Below are 17,593 nucleotides of genomic sequence, written 5' to 3'. Positions count from 1 at the left end.
CATATTTCATCAGCACGAACACACTCCTCTGAATAAAAACGAGTGCTATCATCATGAACTCACTTTCTGGGTGATCGTAATCTGCGGCAGTTTCTGGGAGAAAATCGCCTCTGGAGTTAGGTCTGGAGGAGTAGGAGTTGGATAACCCAAAGCATATTTCTTCACTCCTAGAAGTGCATGGTTAGAGTCTATTCCTAGAGAGGGCAGGTATTGGAAGAACATACCGATAATAAGGGAGATGCCCATTCCGATCACGATAATCTTCACACCAATGCCTTTCTCAGTATTTCATTCCTGCATTTGAGGACAGTCACTTTGAAGGAACTTACGAGAGATGCAGCTACCAAAACATCATCTAGTCCCACTCCAGCCTTGTGGGTATGCCGAGTATAAAGTCTTGCTGCAACAGCGAAGATGGCCAATGAGGGGAGTACAGATCCCACAGCGATGATTTCTCCTGCATTAGCATAAAGATAAAAACTTCCTGTGTGTGTTGGGGCCGCCATACTGCACGATTAATTGTAGAATTAAGGTAACAAAAAGACCTGCTTGAAGGGAAATGGTGATTAAAACCTCCGCATGAACCCCCTTTTGAACGGCATCTAGACAGCCTCCTCTTTCCTGGAAAATACATCCTACACTAACAGATATAACGAATCCTTCGAAAGCGGCGATGTATTGAATCTATTGGACGATTTGACAAAGCCATATGAGATGCTATGTTCACATCTTACTATAACTGATCTTGTGTCAGATTACACGATGGCCCATGGTTAATCTCACTTCTCACTACGAAATTTGAACATCGTTTAAATTAATGTTGGTTCTATTGGTGGAACTCAGGATATTCCAGCAGCATTAAGATCGCATCGGCCAGGCGAATGTGCATCAATGAAAGCAACAATTATAGGCAATTGTCGTTATTTATGTTTTTATGATACTGCCACAATTGTGATTGGATTTATATTTAATTGAAGCGGAGCAACTTTTATCAAATCAATGTCGTCTTCTAGTCGTCAGATGTATGGTGTGGGCGTCAAGGTCTAATCTATGGCACAGATATTCTTATCAAGATAATCGTCTAAAGCTTGATCACAATATTAGCTGCTTGTGGTATGGTTTTGGGGCACGGATCGATCTTTCCGAAGGCTTATCATAAGGTTGAATAAAAGAGTGGTTCCCACTTCCAGGGTTGTGTCTACAAGCCTGTCAAAAGTAGTGTGGAACACTTCAATGTTGCTTTTGGCTAAAGGTAGTCTTTTCTGAGAAAATCCTATCTTCGGGCATAACCAAACTAGCTTACTATTAGGGACAATCCTCCGTTGAAGGTATCATGAAAAAGATAGAAAAGATGAGAACAGAGTCTTGACTGCGTGAATGTGAAGTCACAAGCCCATGAATCAGATTTTGAACAAGGTCATAATTGGCTCTGAATACGATACTGAAATTCAAATTTTGTAATTGCATTTTTAAGCTGCTGGAAGCTGGGTTCCTCTGCATGTAAGCGCATGTTGAAATCTAAAAAGTCAATACACGAGGAGTGCTACCATCCTTTTCCAGTAATCTATATGCTTGAGGTATCTTTAGCACCAATTCTGCGTCATTCGTCGCGATGACAAGCTGTAACTGATGGGAAAACCGCAAGAAATTTCAAATGGAGAGACAGCACCGAGCATGTGCGTCAACGAGAGTCCTTCGATCGTAGTGGAAAGCATACAATATCGGTGCATGAAGATGCTTCCTGGATTTGGAGACGAGAGCCTCGGTTCTCAGTGATCAAGAGAAGGGAGAAACTTAAAGCTGGTTGCGAGATCTGTATAAAGCGTTTGGTTTGGCCGACTCAATGCATAATTCCTCATCGCAACAGATTTCACACACTTGTTTCGTTCTTGTCAAGATCAACATTTATACAGCATTGTATTTAGTTTCACAACTCAAGCAGTCATGCAGTTCTCAAAGATCTTCAGCTTTCTGATGGGCTTTACTGTGCTTGCTACTGCTCTTCCAATCCTATCTGAAAGTAAGTTTCACACCCCAAACTGACCAGTTTTTCCTTTTAACTCTTACATCTCTAGATGGTTGTGAAGAAGTCGAAGCACCAAGCGCATACGCGAATGGGGAGACTGGCTTGGTCGGAAGAACTTGCGCAATTTTAAAGCGGGCAGAAGCGACTCCAAAAGTGAACGGATGCGAAGAGGTGGACGCCCCGGCAGCATATGAGGCTGGGGAAACTGGAATCGAAAAGAAGAAGAGGACTTGCCAAATTCTCAAGAAATAACTTTATTCAACTTGTCGAAAATCCCACGAGTGAGTTAATTCAATTTCCCATAAGCAAATCATGATGCTAACCCATGGTGTGTCCCCCCAGGCCCCAAAAATTTACATTCCTTTCTATGAATTTGAGGAATAACGAGATCGAGACGTTGAAAAATGATGACTACAACGATGGGGGAAGGGAAGGGGGGAGGGTGATGATTATGACTATGAATATGACTATGATGATAATGACGCATTCTCTTGAATTAGACACGTTAGGATTTGTCCCATTTAGCCGCAATACAAATCTTTCCTCCATAAGCATCATGTAGAGCCCTTTCCAATAAAAATGTGATTTTCACAGTTCTTAATTGTTCTTTCACCCCTCCCAGCTTATTATCTTCCAGCGTCCACTTGCTTTGAACAATACTAGTGACAATGAATCGACTACGTAGAATTGTCCTATCAATATGAATGCGTTGTATGGCTTTTTATCAACGAAGGTGAAAAAGTCTGACACTCTCGCAGAGATAAAATTCGTAAAGATCGCTGCTAAAACAAAAAATTAATGGGTGTAATACAGGATCAAACGGCTTGGAAGAGGTATTGATCTAACACAAATAACAATCAAGTAAGCTAATTTTCGGTCAAGACACTTTTTTATTCTGAATCACAAGGTGAGAATTTGATCTGAAGTCCGTAATTCATTCATAACGGAAAATGACAAATTTTGTAAAAAGAAGATCCGTAATCCGTAATTCATAATCGTCTAAAGCCAAGTATCAACCGCACTCCTTCGCTTATTCGCCTAAGTGATTTTTACTACCAAGAGTTTCAATTATCCGATCCGCATAGGGAGAGTCTACAGGGCAATAAGAGAAGCGCTCATTTATATCCTCAATAGATGGAATCTTATTCCAACATGAGGGAAAGGTCTTAGACCATTCGTCTAGAAGATCCCAATTACGACACATACGGACCTGATCAACCCCGGTGATACGATGTCCATAGCCAGACCATCGAGGTGTATCGTCCGCATTGCATTTGATGTCTTGTCTGAGAGCATCAAGGCAGTGAGTTACGTGCGCAAAGCTGCCGCTTTGTTCTTCTCCGCGGTGGAACTCCAGCAAAGAAGTCCTAAGTTTCAACTGTTTCCGTTTAGTATCCAAATTCCTCAGTAAAGTGCAATGAATCCACCTACCAGGCAATGGAGGTTATGATATGCATTTATGAGGTAGACGCCTTTTGATTCATCCCATGGAAATCTTTGAGCTTTATGAAGACCCTTTTCTTCAACATAAGAATCAGGCAGGGCAATTACACCCAGACGTATGTTGCTAATTTTTTCCCATTCTTTGTCGGTAGCTTCAGGGTCACTTCGGTTATCGTAAGGGCCGTAGACTGACCAAGGGACAGGTACATTACGCTTGAGACCAGCTGGCACCAGATTAGTGTTCGTTTTCAAGAATGCAGCTGCTTGACTCACCAAATTCAGTCCGTTCGAGTTTCTCTAGTTTATTCATGAGCCTGAAACACTGAATGCCCAGAATCGCACAATTCAAAACCCAAAAAAGCGTCCATCCAGCGAGAAGTATTGTATTGCTTGATTTCCGTGTTGTTTTTGGTGATGGATGATCAAAGTCCTGAGATTCATGTTCGCTCCCTGTATCGTCTTCAAGAAGCGCGTATTTTTGCTCCAGATTTGACATTTTGTTGATTCGAAAATTTTGGCCACACAATTAGAAATGACTAGAAGTGTCTAGCAGTAATTAGTACGGATAAAAAAAAACATAGTCAGCTTGCGCATGGATATCTCAAGCCAGAGACAACATCTCCAACCACGAACGGATTGCTTGTCAGCCGGGCAGCTATTGTCCCGGACGGAAAACGAAGATTGGATTGTTAGACGAGACTTGCATATTGATTTTCAGTACTGATAACGAGGTCGCATTCGGAGTATTTCCTCGCCAAATTTAATGTGGGGGAATCGAGATTCTTGGGGCTGAAATCCTCTAAAACTATTTCACCCCACTGCAGGGAATTCTACCATGAGAATATGTGACGCACAATTAGAGGGCACGACTCTTAGATAACAAACACATTTCCATCAAAAAGCTTTTCAATTAGATTTCACTGATAGTGGCGTTGAACAGAGTAGTATCATACTTTATCACCTACCATTTTTGTGCTCCTCCGATTGTACAGTGCAGCGGACAGCTATGTTTGGGCTTCACCGCGCCGCATGACAGCAGGCAAGTTATTGAACTATAAGGATTGATCTTGAGATTAGCTGCAATTATTCCGTGTATGTTGGTATATCCTAATTTATATATACACTTTCCTGTTTTGAGGGGCAATCAAGGATTAGGATTAATAATTAGCAAGGTCTGCATAGGTATTCATACCGATACGTGAATGTTGTTCCACGGTATAGTCACACCCATCAAACATTCTGAAGCATCCAAGATCTTTTTTTCCGCGCTCCTTTAAGTTTTTCCATCTGTAGTTTGTATTTTTCTTTCGTACACTATTTGCCTACCTCCTCAGATTTGGAAAGCCAAGCATCGCATTCTCACTTAAACCACTGTGAACGATGTGGACTCTCATCAATAGTACACCATGGATGATAGGGCTTGTTGCTTTGTGGTTCAGCGCAAGTTCAATATATCGTCGCTTTTCCTATCGTAATGCGATGCTGGCGAATGGATGCTCTACACCCAAGAAATATGCGCACAAAGATCCTTTTTTCGGTATCGATATGTTTGTTGCATTAGCGAAGGCCATGCAAAGTGGAAGCATGCTTGCGACAGTTGAAGGACTCTTCACTACATATGGCAAAACATTTCAGTCAAACTCTTGGGGAACAACAGTTATTAACACCATGGATCCCTTGGTGATCCAAACAGTTCTCGCAAACAGCTCGGAAAAGTTTGGCGTCGCACCGTCCCGGATACCCGTAGTAGAGCCTTTGATGCAAGACGGTATTTTCACCGCGGACGGTCAATCATGGGCATATCACAGAAGCATCGCGAAACAGATATTCACTGGGGTCAGATTCTCCGTCATCCCATCACTTGAGAAACATGTGAATCGTTTGCTGGAATTGATACCCCAAGATGGCTCAACAGTTGATCTTCAACCACTTTTGAAAAGAATGGTAAGCATTGATGTTTGAATCCGAAAGTGCAAATACTGAAACGCTGATTTGTGATGCAGTTTTTAGACAGAACAACTGAATTCCTCTTCGGGGTATCACAAGACTCCCTTCTTGTTGGTACAAAAGATGACTCTACGGAGGATTTTATCTCGATATTTGATAAGTCTTTGGTAGGTCTACACACTCGTATGTTTCTTGGTAGACTGGTTTTCATCCGTGGGCGTGATACACAATTGAGAAAAGACATATCGTATGTCCATGCTTTTATTGACAGATACGTTACAATGGCTATCGAGAGGCAGCGTTTATTGGAGGAAAATGTTAAAGAAGTCTCGCCAGCCAACTATGTATATCTGGATAAGCTCGTCAAGGAAACGAAAGATAAAACGGAACTTCGAAATCAAATGTTGAACATATTTCTTCCAGCTCGTGATTCTACTTCTAGCGCAACTGGTTTCATATTCTTTCATTTAGCACGTCATCCGGATGTCTGGATGAAGTTGCGCGAAGAAGTTATCAGAATAGGTGACGCACCTATAACATTCGACCTACTGAAGTCGATGAAGTATCTTAAGTTCGTAGTTAATGAAAGTTAGTATAACATAACCTTATACCCACTACAAGACACTGACAATCTAGGTCTTCGTCTTCTTGCTCCGGCAGGTCTCAGTATACGAACATGTGTGCAGGATTGTGTACTTCCAAGAGGAGGTGGACCAGATGGCAAGAGCCCCATTCTTGTTCGTCCAGGTACGGAAATTAGAGTAGTTTTCCACGCACTACATAAAGATCGAGATATCTGGGGAGAAGATGCAATGGAGTTTCGTCCTGAGAGATGGGAGAATTTACGAACAACGTGGGAGTATATACCTTTCCTTGGGGGTGGTAGGATTTGCCCAGCGCAACAGATGGCTTTGACCGAAATTTCTTATTTGGTGGTTCGATTTATGCAAGAATTTAAGTCAATGGAGAATAGAGATCCGGAGAAGAAATTTGTTGCAGGTATGAAGTTATCTATGGAGAGCAAAAATGGTGTGAAAGTAGGGTTTGAGGTGGCTTGATGTAATCATTTTAGAAGTTATTGAACTTTTTGGCACTTGAAACACCCCTCCCCTCTAGCACTGCTTTTAAGTTGCAAGTAGCAGATAATCATTCAATTTTAGAGGACCATAAATAGAAGAGCCGAAAGAAGTCTGACACGAAACCCAAGGTTCTGAATTTTTTTAACTAGAAATGCCAGTGATAACCTCTTTGATTCATTGGAAATGAGATTCTCTCGCAAGTAAGATGTAAGATGCTATTCCCTCCTCAATTTCAAAACAGCAGTAGTACCCACGCAAGACTTTACTGGTAGATACTTCAACAAGTCCATGTTGCTATAAATTCTAGTTGACCCTGTTTCGAATTCCTCTACACGATGCCTTTCCCCATAACACGTCCTTTGTACCGCGCCTTCTAAGCCCTAGACGCTACTTGCAGGAGGTTTGATTCCAAGGGCACGATACATATTCTCTTGCTTCTTAAGAGAAACCTCAGACTTTTGATGTTTTTGGGCAACATTTATATCTCCATCTGCCGGTGGTGTTGACTCATTTCCGACGTATTCGACGGTATGGTCAATAGCACTGACCCTAGTCAAGATACCTTCGATAGTCTTAAATTTCTGCTCCATCTTCTCAAGACGAAGATTGAGATAGTTTATATTGGCTTCTTGATCCTTGTTGATAATAGTAAGATCTTCCGTTGGTGTAGCAGCATTCAAAGAAGTGCGATTGGAGATAGCGGAACGATCCGGAATGGAGAATCTGTTTGTGCCAGGCTTTCTACTGTAACAAGCAAGTTAGCACTAGTTTCATCTAGAGATAATCATGGAAAGCTCACGCGACCCGTCTGTTGAACATGACGATTGTTTGTAATGAGTTGAAATTATTGTCTAAATATTTGATCGTCCGACAGTTAAAAGCTTTTGTAGAATTTTTCCATTTATAAAGAGAGGATATCCCGACAAGCGCAACCTTTGATTCCTATGTCAGATCTCGAAGCAAAGAATTTCAGTATGAAATAATAAATCGAGTCAATATCCATGGAAAGTATGTGATTGAATCTACCGTACCGCCAAAGGCTGAATTAATTCACTATCTTTGTTCCCACACTTGTGCAAAACAATTTATCGCAGAGGAGACAAAACTTGGCACTAACAACATTCACATATTCAATACTACATGAGAAGGGTTCTCGAGCACTCTATTTTTCAATCAGTAAGATTCCAGTTCACATGGCTTTGTGTATGTAGAGTAACACGCCAATTAGAGACATTTACAGACTTATGAGATGGAAAACTTGTGATCCGAACTCGAAGTAATTATTATTGTCCTGAAACCCCTCTTCGAGGCCCCAACCCAACTGAAGGAACCTGTCAAAGTTCTGGGCCTCATCGATTAAGCGAGTCAACACAAAATTTGTGACTGAAAAGGGCAAGAATTGCGAAATAGATTAGTGAATAAAAGCATTTCTTGAATGATTTAAAGAATGAGAAAGTTTATAAAGATGGTGATGCTGAGAGTTGTTGCTCTTCTTTGATCTCAAATGTGGAGTCAACTGAAAAAAGAACAGTGAGGAATTTTTCGAAACATATATGAAATAGACAATCTATCAAGCTCGTCAAGTGCTAGTCTTTATATAGTGAAACAAGACTTGATAAAGAATGCGCCATTACGGGTCTGTCACCCTGGCCTAATGATTATTAGGTTGACATCTGACAACTCTCCCGGGATCTCGTCGACAAGGTCACTTCTTACACCCCTTGAATTGAAACACCCTCTTCTTCACTCCACTTTTGCCAATTTGTTTCTCGTATATCTCCACATTCTCCAATGTCACGTTGAATATTTCTGGAAATTTTCTGCTTTTTCCTCTCTCCCTGGCTGGTCGAGAGATATAGTGAGTTGGATGGTAGTGAGTTCTTACCAACACTTCGCCTATAAACGTTCTAATTCGAGAGAATCGTACCAAAGAAGATTGACGACCCATTCTGTTAGACCATTGAGTACTAAAATCAGCAGCAATACAATTATAATTATAGTTAACTTCGATCAGGACAATACAGAGAACGCGCAAGTTCCCTGGAACTCAAGTTAGAAGTTGTTGAAGAATTGATTAGTCAGACACTCGCTACACCGGCTCATACTCGGACTGGGGGTATAAGAGTGGGGCTTCGCGATAATATAGCGACATTAGACGATTCGTTAAATTTGACTACATTTTACTTCATTATATCTTATCCTTCGACATCTCGATACAGCAAAATCCTGAGGAAAGAAAATCTGAGAAATTCATCTAATTCGTTGGCTCAGGTTTAAATAGCACAATCTAACACTTATTTGCATCGAATGCGTTGCTGGGGTTGCTTCACCACCGCCTTTCTCCTCATACATGCATTGAATCTTCCTTCGAAGGACGGACGTTTATCATCCTGACTGAGACTTTCCAGAATACTTAATTGCTTATGTGGAATGTACATATTTAATATATTGTAACTAGTAATAAGCATTAGGATTGATGTACTGATCCGTGAGCTGTTATGCAGCTTGACATGATAGAGATTGTATCTATCATATCCAATAATTAACCTTCTTAATGAAGGTCTTCGTATAAGCTCTGTTTTCGGCCAGCCGAAATAAATATATCATTCTCATTTCAATAAAAATGTGCATCGTAGGACCCAGTCTCAATTATATCCGCAGTATCATCATCGGCAACCCTAAGGCGGCGCTCTTTCCGCTCAATCGCATGGTTGAGATTAGCTGTTTTTGCTCTGATTTCCAGAACTTGAATCTCATTGTTCATGTCAGGTTCTTCTTTTCGAAACAATGATCTCAATCCGTTCGATGCAACTTTTATATCCTTATTCAAAGCTATCTCCCTAGCAAGTCGAGTGCGGAACAAATCTAACATTGGCATGCCCTCTTTCTCTGCTGTCATTCTTTTAAATTGGATCGCATCCTGTAACATCAGTTCGACAATAATGATAGGCATGCCGATACAACGACCGCGACAGAAGACTCAGTGTCTAATCTGTCGCGACTTCTTGAGGAGTGTGAAGGTATCTGCAGTCTTTCCGTCGACTAGCTGTAGATTGACATCTTTTATCTCGACCTAAGATTCGCATATCTCATGTTACAGCTCCAAAGAGCATCTTCTGCGATGACCCTATCCCTCCTTAGCCACCAAATGAGGATGGCGATTTCGCAACCAAGAAATGCATGAGCCTGTAAGGACATCTTTCGCCCGCTTAAGTATAAATTACTTCAGGGGAAGATTATTCATGGGTGTTTTATCAGCGACGGGTATATTTTAGTCGCGGAGGTTGCAATTCTTGATTTTTGGAGGAGGGTATGATGCATCAGAGTCCTATTCTGAGTTCGAAGTCCAGTCGGAATTGGAAGCATCTTTGTCAGTTAGCGATAATTCATCAGAATAGAGTGAAGTCATGTTAAAGATGAACTACACACCTGCTGCGTCTTGCTCTGCGCCTTCACGACCGGGAGCTTTCCAGAATCCATATGCACTCTGGACTCCATGCATTCTTCGATCACGATTGTAAAATCCTTGACGGTGCTTTCGTTCTCTCTTTTCCTTGGCTGGTTTGTCTTCAGTCGGGTTACTGACCTTTGATTCTTCGCCCATCATTATTGATGGTCCAAATAATGCTTGGTCGAGGTTGATCTTTTTACTCGATTGCTATCAGCTTGTGACTTCTTGGGCAAAGATGAGCTCCTGCGGTGGGAAGATATCTTGACTTTTCTGTAGAGTGTACTGTGTGGAGATTCTGAGTAAAACTATTTGCGGTGGGACTATCGAGGGTTCATAGAAGCTTATAAAATGTACGATGCGGCGGCCAGGGCTTGACCTTTGTTTGAATCCATGGCTTTCTTAATTCTCAGACAGTGGATACTTACGAGGAGGCTGTGTGACTTCAAAAAGGTATTCTAACATGACAAAGTGGCTACTCCGCTCTAGTGAATACATTCAAATTGATACTTGAAATTCCCACTTATAACTGTCCCCAGGGGAAAAGCTTCAAAATTTTCTGTCATCCTTTGCAATAGGTCAGCAAAACGACTAGGTCATGATACCCATCAATGCGTAACTGCATTTCTACAGTGGCAGAACAAGTAGAAATATAGCTTTCCTCAATCGTTATTCCTCCACCACTTCACTCGGCAATCACGACTCTTTTATACCATCCACAAAGCCACTGATGTCGTCACAGCAACGCAGCAAAAGTCGGAGGAGGAAGCTAAAGTAAAGGGTATTCATTTCATTTCATTAACATTTGTATTCGATCACCTAATCGCATCTAATTCCCCCACCAAGTTCCACCTCGATAATAAGATTACATTTTCCTTTCCTTTCTCTCCTCTCTCCATCCTCAAACTAGGCGTCATTTCTACGCTACATGTAGTCTTTCAGTCACCCCGTCTTCACTCTGTATACCACTGTGCCACCCACTCCGTTTCACTATTTTTTCTTCTGCATGCCACTCCTGTTCCCTTCCATGTTCACGCCCAGGTACACAATCCCAAATCACGGACACTCAAAGACCACCTAGAACAAAAGTAAAACCCCAGAAAACTTCTCTTAAAGATCGGATTTGCTGTGTAGAACACGACCACAAATCCTTCCCCATCAAGCCCAGCTCTCAAATTTGACTTTCTTTGCATTGAAATAGAACTTTGAAAAAGGAAGTAAAATACAAGAGACATTATATTCATACAAGCCATGCAGAAACCATAGTTGACAAAAGAGTTTCCGAAAAAAAAAAATTATTCGATTCTATGTACAAGTTTCTCGCCACCCACCCACACTATCTCTGCATTTTTGGTATCCATAAAAGCAGAGCAGTTACTAATCGCTACAGTTAATATACAAAACTTCGTTACTTTCCTTCTAGCCCCGTACCCTGTCACCCCCCGAGTCACTCCCCTCGTACTTGGTATCTGATCGGTCAACCAGCTAAGCACAATTATTTTGTAACAATGTTCTTTTGACCCACTGTTCCGTTACCCAAATCTACTTTGAATTCCACCAAATTAACGGTATTACCTCCACCCATAGAGAGATTCATTGCAGCTAAGTTCTCTGAGCTTTGTTGGTTGAAAAACTTCTGCAGTTGCCCTTGTGCAGATACTGCATTATCCAAGTTCTCTTGCTGCAAAACAAAAAGGACTGTGACTCTTGCAAAATCAAGCACCTCCTCAGTAATAGTGAAGGCGGCTGTTGGATCAATAGTGGAGGTTGTCAAAGTTGCGGATGCAGTTCCTGTTGTGGTTGGAGATGAAGTTGTAGAAGGCGAGGCAGCAGAGGTCGATGCTGCTGAGACAGTTTGAGTGGCTTGAGACTGAGGGGAAGTGGCTGTTGCTTGAGTAGTGGAAGAGTCTATTGAGATGATATTTGTAGATATGAAAGTTGAGTCTGGACTTGCAATTGCGCGAATCTCAACATCTGTGGGGTCTGGCTGCACGTCCTTCTTCACCTTGTCGGCAGCAGGCGTTGCTTGAGCACTCGCATCTCCCATTCTTTCATCACTTCCATCAAAAGTGACTAGGGAATTTTCCGACGCACAACTCAAATTTCCTTTGTTGAATCTTGCTAGAATTGTGTTCTCAAACAAGGGGATCGAAAAATTGGTTTGGGCGGCTGAGATAAGTCGAGGTATCGAGTCACCAATGGTGGTGTTTGTGGTAGTACTTGATGACGTCGTTGTGCAGCCCGAAGATCCCGAGACTGCGCATGTGCTACCTGTAAATCCATTTATGCATAGGCAAGAACAAATTCCATTGTCGACAAAAGAGGTTCCGCCATTTTTGCAGGCAGTCGAAGTGTTTGCAGCGCAGCTTTGTTGGGTAGTTGCGGCTGCAGTGGTGCTTTTGGAGGGTTTGTCAATTACGAGAAATTTAAGAGGTACGACGACGGCGGCCGCAATTATTATAAGTAGAATTATTAAAACGACAATGAACCCCCAGCAAGGTAGACCACAACACTTTCTTTGTTTCTTTCCGGATGCGACAGATTTTGGATCGTTTGGATCGTATTCTGGCCACATCGATAAAGGTCGTGGAGCATCGCGTGCAGGCGTTTCACGACCGGGAGGTGGAAAAGCTGATAACATTCCGGAAAGTGTAGAACCCCTTCTGTCATAGTTGGGAGAAACTGAGATATGTTAGAGCTTGTATTATAATAGACATAACGGCCACTTACGTTCAATTTCCTTCTCGCTGGGAAAGTCTCTGTCACTCGGAAAATCATCAAGACCCATTCGACTTCCTGGTCTTTTACCGCGATCCATCATTGACGCTAATCTTGTTGCTCTCCTAATTAGATCCGGTAAACTTGTCAAACTACCTCTTGCCTCCGCGTCTCTTACCGCATCGATGTTGAGACGTGGTGGTCGACGGATTGCTGATAGCCTGCTAAAAGGTCCTCCCTCGTTTGCATAGGGCGATTTAGTCCGAAGTGAATCACTAGGTAATGCACTTGCTGCTTGATATGCCCCGAGCATAGCGTTTGCACCCGGGCTCTTTGTTCCATCTCGCGAAGGTAGGTCAGTCGTTACAGCCATAGCAATTGTTGGAACTGATTCGTCAGAGCTTGATGGGGTAGGGTCAATAAGACCAGTGCCACCAGCTAAAGGTGAATTTATATTTCCGGGCATTGGCCATTGTGTTGATCTTTGAGCTTCTACAGGACTAAGTGTTGACTGCTGTAATGGTGTTGGGCCCAATCTCCTGTTTTCGGATGGCGGCATAGGCATTGCAGCAAGCCGGGCTGGGTCGATCTGACCTGAGGACCGAGTCACAATCATGGATGGTCTCGCTCGCTTGCCAATACTAGCACTTCTAATCAATCCTCGATCGTCGTTGTCATCTGATCCTCGAGATTCTCGACCTTCTGATACTGTATCGAACCTTCTATCATCTTCATAATCATCATCATCTTCATCTGATCGATAATAACCAGGCGATTCTGGTCCCCAACTCGAGGGTATAGCTGCACTTGATGCATATGAACTATGTGAGCCTGGGAGCGTTCGTGGACTGAGACCCATGCCCTCTGATACCTCTGGGATTGGGGACACAAAAGAAGCTTGGGAATAATATGACGAGGCGCCTCTTCGGGAAGTTGGTGGGGGTCCTAGATTAGCACTTCTTCTTGCCGATGGTGGGATAGCTGGTACGGGAACAGGAAAGTCGGGTATTGTACCAACTGAAGAAACAGTCGAAGGACGTGACGATGACAGAGGCGATTGTAATGATTGATAATTCTGATCAAATTCATCGTCTTGATTTCGTGGTGAGCCACGAGTTTGTGGTGGTGGGTGTAAATTTTGTGGTTGTGGAGGTGGTTGCGGTTGGTATTGAAAGGTTGGGGTAATATCTTGTATTCTAGACGAATCAAGAATTGAAGGTACATGACTAGGTCTTGGTGGTCTTTGAGGAGGTGGGCCGCGATTAGGAGGAGGTTGATACTGTTGAGGATCTGGACCGGGATTTGTTCCCATTAATGGCCATTGTGGTACTTGAGTAGGTCGAGAAATCGCCAGACCAACTGCACTTTGACCACCATTCTTGGACATCCCTGATGGATTTTGAAATCTTGCTCTTGGTGGACTTGGAATGTTGCTCGGTGATGAAGGATCGTAAGGTCTTGGTGCAGGTATCGACTCGGTAGGCCTACCTGCTGCCGCTCTTTCTCTTGCTCTCTTCACTGATCCACCCCTAGTCGGCGCATCCCATTGTTGTTGACTCATCTGATAGAGATATTAAACCGTTCGGTACTACCTATAGTGAAATGATATTGAGGTATCCGCAAATCCGGCCCAATATTCAATCAGTCGGATCCTTCCGTGTATTTATTTCGTCCGTATCTGCATGAAGCCGTTCCGTTGAGATTATTATTTTCGCACTTTTGATAGATTGCTTTTTCCCCGACCTCGCAAATGACGAATAGCTTTTCCTAGGGTATGCCGCGCCACAATGAAACTTTCAGCCGGCGATCGAGTTTGCGTATTGATTTTCTTTTTCTTTTTTCTTTTTGAAAAGATGTGGAAGCCGAGCCTTGATGCTAGAAGAATACAAAATTGCTAAAGAGCGTAATTTCGGTTCACTGGGAACCGTTAATGAAAATAAAGGATTGAATATTTATTGGACCGAAGTATAATTTCGCATATCAAAGTTCGAAGGTGATTCGTATGTAGTGAATAGAAAAAGCCAATCAAGGCAACGTGGAAAGTTGAATGTGCACTGTGTGGCAGTTTTAGAGAGTGTAAACTACTCAAGCACAATCAATTAGTAACTATCGCCAGCGACAAACGACCTGCGCGCAATGAAAGTAAGAAAGGACAATAGAACCAGGGGCAAAAGATTGACTGGAGACGAAGAGGGGCCATAGGGCAAGACATAAGATGGTCTCGGTATCAACTCTCAAGGGCTTTCTAGCTAAAAAGAAACTTCAAATAGATAGTGTGCCTTGGTGATCAATCGAGAAAGGTAAGAACAGTATGAAGCATGAGAATGATCCCATGCAGCGAGATTGTCACAACTAAACCAAGAGCTCGAAAATTCCTCACTACGGCACACTACGGATAATCATCGAATGTGTTGAAATCGTTCACATACATTTGGTGTTTCGCAAGCCTGCGTGGATCCTTGAAATGGTATGAAGTCTTCCCTGAATGGTTCTTTCTGCACTCCCAATATCACCGATAGCTTCCAGAAGTCGAAGAGAAAGTGTATAAATATCCCTTCGTCGACCTCAAACGTTCTGGTCTTCAAACCTGCTTATTGTGGGAGAAGCCAGTCTCTCTAGGTACAAGTTGGAAGATTGGGTGCCAGTATTTATTTTGATGAGGGAATTGACTGTATGTGGAAAGAAGCTTTCGAAGCTTGTAGGTAGGTAGAAATTCTGTGGTCGTTTCAGAATCGAGATCCTATCGCCAGCCTATTGTATCCAAAAATGAGCTTCGAGCCCTTCGGTCGATCAAGCAATGCTGAAGCGCAAGGCTTGGGGTATGAATTTAAAGAAAGTTATCGACAATGAAATGAAGCCACGGGAAGACGAATTGAGTCGAGTTCGAGTTCGAGTTCGAGTCCGAAATTGAGAAAGGCGTTGAGAAAGGAAGTTGTGGTTTGGAAAATGCTTCGACAAATAGGAAGGAAGGATCTACGGTATCTTCTTCGAACCACGCCAATTTGTGCAAACCAGTCAGCAGAGAAAATGGTCCGATCGATACAACGTGTGCCTACTCCCCTGATGAGAACCTGGCAGTTAGCAGATTGGGGGGCTCCTAAGGGTGCATGCTATGTTTTCTTCGTATAAATGAGGGGAATGGGGGCACGCAGTACATCGACGCAGGACTTGGTATGAACCGCAGTGCAGAGAAAACAGTACCGTGCAGGGTAGACATTCAAAGTACTCTATGTGACCCTTCAATGTGATGATTTGACTGGCGGACGGGCATGAATCTTTGCAGGAAGGCCTTCAATCTGGACAAAGTTTCTATACCTTGTTCCCCGAATTATCCATGCCCTATCCCATTTGGTCCATGGATAAGGGCCATGTCTCTCGCCATACTACAAATTCTGTCCCCTGCGTATGCAAGGTGATAGAAGAGACTTTGAGAGGAAACAACAACAGTACCAATCGAGTTGAAAAGGGAAAGGCTCCAGTTGCAAGGGACCGTGGTCATTGATCAGACCTGCATTCTTGGAAAGGTTTTTTGTTTACAGGTCGTCAAAGAGGTCTCGAGAGTTCGCTGCGGGTCACAACATTTGCAGGGACCAGACGAAATGTCGTAGATTTAAGTCTTTGCATCTCGATTTCATTGGTGGATTAGAAGCTAAGTCGACGCCATGCCTATGAAGTAATAAGCACATTTCGAGGTCTTATTAGTTGATTTGGATGGTTCAGTCGGTCTAGTTGATCAATTGTTCTAGAAGAGAACGAAATGTCAAAGCAGCGTCATTTCTTTTTGCACGTTATGGTGTTCACGTCGCACCAACAGCCAATTGCATACATGGGAAGAGAGCAATATCCATGGCCGCTTTTACCGCTCGTCTGACACAGTTACACTTTCCTTATCATGGTGCATTATCTTAGTCACCAACGTATCTCGATACCAAACACCAAAGCACTCCAGCTCCTGCCATCTCCTTTTTAGCTTGTGAGTAACGGCCGCACGGGAAACGGGCGAATCCAGGAACACGCAAGGAGCGTGGAATAAGCAACACAACACAACACGACAGAGCCGAATGCGAGCAGAATAGTCGACTCTGGGGGACAGCTACTTGCTACCGGTACTCACCCACACCCACACTCACACTCGTTCACACGCACGATGCACAGTACGTACTTGCTCAGAAAGATCCAGTCAAATCCTACGCATGCCAATCACACGCTAACATTCTCTACCACGGAGTACCCTATACCAGCGAAACGCCGGGAGCTCGTCAATAGATTTCGAATCTTCAAATTAGACATCTTCATTCCACTCTTCCACTTTCTACATAGTAACATACTAACCTCTTGGGCAATTATCTTATTCTATCTCACACAATCACAATCACAATCCCTGCTACCCTCGTGGTTTCCTATCCAAGACTCTAGTCCGAGCAATCTCGTTCCACCGTTTCAGATTAAATACATTCGAACTCGCTTCGCCATAGGATCAAGGATTACATTACAAGGGCCAAAAACCTGTTGAAACCCATCTTTGATTACTTTACAGAGTTCAATAACAAATCAACTGTTTTCATTTTGCTTCAAGAGGCTTTGAAATTCCGCCCCAGTCCAAATAGGCATCTGCTTCGTACGAAAGAATCCTTCGTTCTTGTTACTTCAAGTTCGATCTTTTTCTCTTCGCAAATTGCGTATTCGCCATATTCTCATTTTCATCTAATGTATCATCAGCTCAGGAGGTTGGGAGTCTTAGGTCAGCCGTCTCCAGAGCTCGCCTTGCATTGGCGAATTGCGTGCATCAAAGACATCCAGAAAAAATATGCAGGTACGCACATCTTGCATCTTACTCAAACTCGAGGGGGGGAAAGAAAGGGTGCAGTACACGGGAAGCATGTACAAGCAAGATAATCGGATTCTCATCACACCGTCTTTCCGTAGGCGACA

General features: G+C 42.9%; 6 protein-coding genes across 6 annotated transcripts; 2 read left to right on the top strand and 4 right to left on the bottom strand.

Moving 5' to 3' along the window:
- Positions 1–1,496: 1,496 nt before the first annotated feature.
- Positions 1,497–2,546, top strand: BCIN_06g02690 (hypothetical protein). Its single transcript, XM_024693408.1, has 3 exons — positions 1,497–2,020; positions 2,076–2,307; positions 2,369–2,546. Exons 1-2 carry the CDS (start codon positions 1,945–1,947, stop codon positions 2,276–2,278), a joined length of 279 nt encoding a protein of 92 aa, XP_024549194.1. The 5' UTR covers positions 1,497–1,944; the 3' UTR covers positions 2,279–2,307; positions 2,369–2,546.
- A 458-nt stretch (positions 2,547–3,004) lies between these two features.
- Positions 3,005–4,118, bottom strand: BCIN_06g02680 (hypothetical protein). Its single transcript, XM_024693407.1, has 3 exons — positions 3,743–4,118; positions 3,458–3,693; positions 3,005–3,404 (listed from the first exon to the last, which is right to left on the bottom strand). The coding sequence occupies exons 1-3, from the start codon at positions 3,963–3,965 to the stop codon at positions 3,057–3,059; spliced, it is 807 nt and encodes a 268-aa protein (XP_024549193.1). The 5' UTR covers positions 3,966–4,118; the 3' UTR covers positions 3,005–3,056.
- A 660-nt stretch (positions 4,119–4,778) lies between these two features.
- Positions 4,779–6,599, top strand: BCIN_06g02670 (hypothetical protein). The gene is made up of 3 exons (XM_024693406.1): positions 4,779–5,413; positions 5,473–6,004; positions 6,053–6,599. The coding sequence occupies exons 1-3, from the start codon at positions 4,850–4,852 to the stop codon at positions 6,472–6,474; spliced, it is 1,518 nt and encodes a 505-aa protein (XP_024549192.1). The 5' UTR covers positions 4,779–4,849; the 3' UTR covers positions 6,475–6,599.
- A 102-nt stretch (positions 6,600–6,701) lies between these two features.
- BCIN_06g02660 (hypothetical protein) lies at positions 6,702–7,377 on the bottom strand. Its single transcript, XM_001560424.2, has 2 exons — positions 7,295–7,377; positions 6,702–7,239 (listed from the first exon to the last, which is right to left on the bottom strand). The coding sequence occupies exons 1-2, from the start codon at positions 7,312–7,314 to the stop codon at positions 6,876–6,878; spliced, it is 384 nt and encodes a 127-aa protein (XP_001560474.1). The 5' UTR covers positions 7,315–7,377; the 3' UTR covers positions 6,702–6,875.
- Positions 7,378–9,716: 2,339 nt separating this feature from the next.
- On the bottom strand, positions 9,717–10,354 carry BCIN_06g02650 (hypothetical protein). The gene is made up of 2 exons (XM_001560422.2): positions 9,925–10,354; positions 9,717–9,861 (listed from the first exon to the last, which is right to left on the bottom strand). The coding sequence occupies exons 1-2, from the start codon at positions 10,100–10,102 to the stop codon at positions 9,824–9,826; spliced, it is 216 nt and encodes a 71-aa protein (XP_001560472.2). The 5' UTR covers positions 10,103–10,354; the 3' UTR covers positions 9,717–9,823.
- A 371-nt stretch (positions 10,355–10,725) lies between these two features.
- Positions 10,726–16,396, bottom strand: BCIN_06g02640 (hypothetical protein). Its single transcript, XM_024693405.1, has 3 exons — positions 15,091–16,396; positions 12,674–14,742; positions 10,726–12,625 (listed from the first exon to the last, which is right to left on the bottom strand). The coding sequence occupies exons 2-3, from the start codon at positions 14,220–14,222 to the stop codon at positions 11,439–11,441; spliced, it is 2,736 nt and encodes a 911-aa protein (XP_024549191.1). The 5' UTR covers positions 14,223–14,742; positions 15,091–16,396; the 3' UTR covers positions 10,726–11,438.
- Positions 16,397–17,593: the final 1,197 nt, after the last annotated feature.

Source organism: Botrytis cinerea, chromosome 6 (genome assembly GCF_000143535.2).
Source record: "Botrytis cinerea B05.10 chromosome 6, complete sequence".
In the NCBI taxonomy this organism is placed as follows: Eukaryota; Fungi; Ascomycota; class Leotiomycetes; order Helotiales; family Sclerotiniaceae; genus Botrytis; species Botrytis cinerea.
The sequence above is the reverse complement of the archived record's forward strand: the minus strand, read 5'-3'. Positions and strand labels throughout refer to the sequence as shown.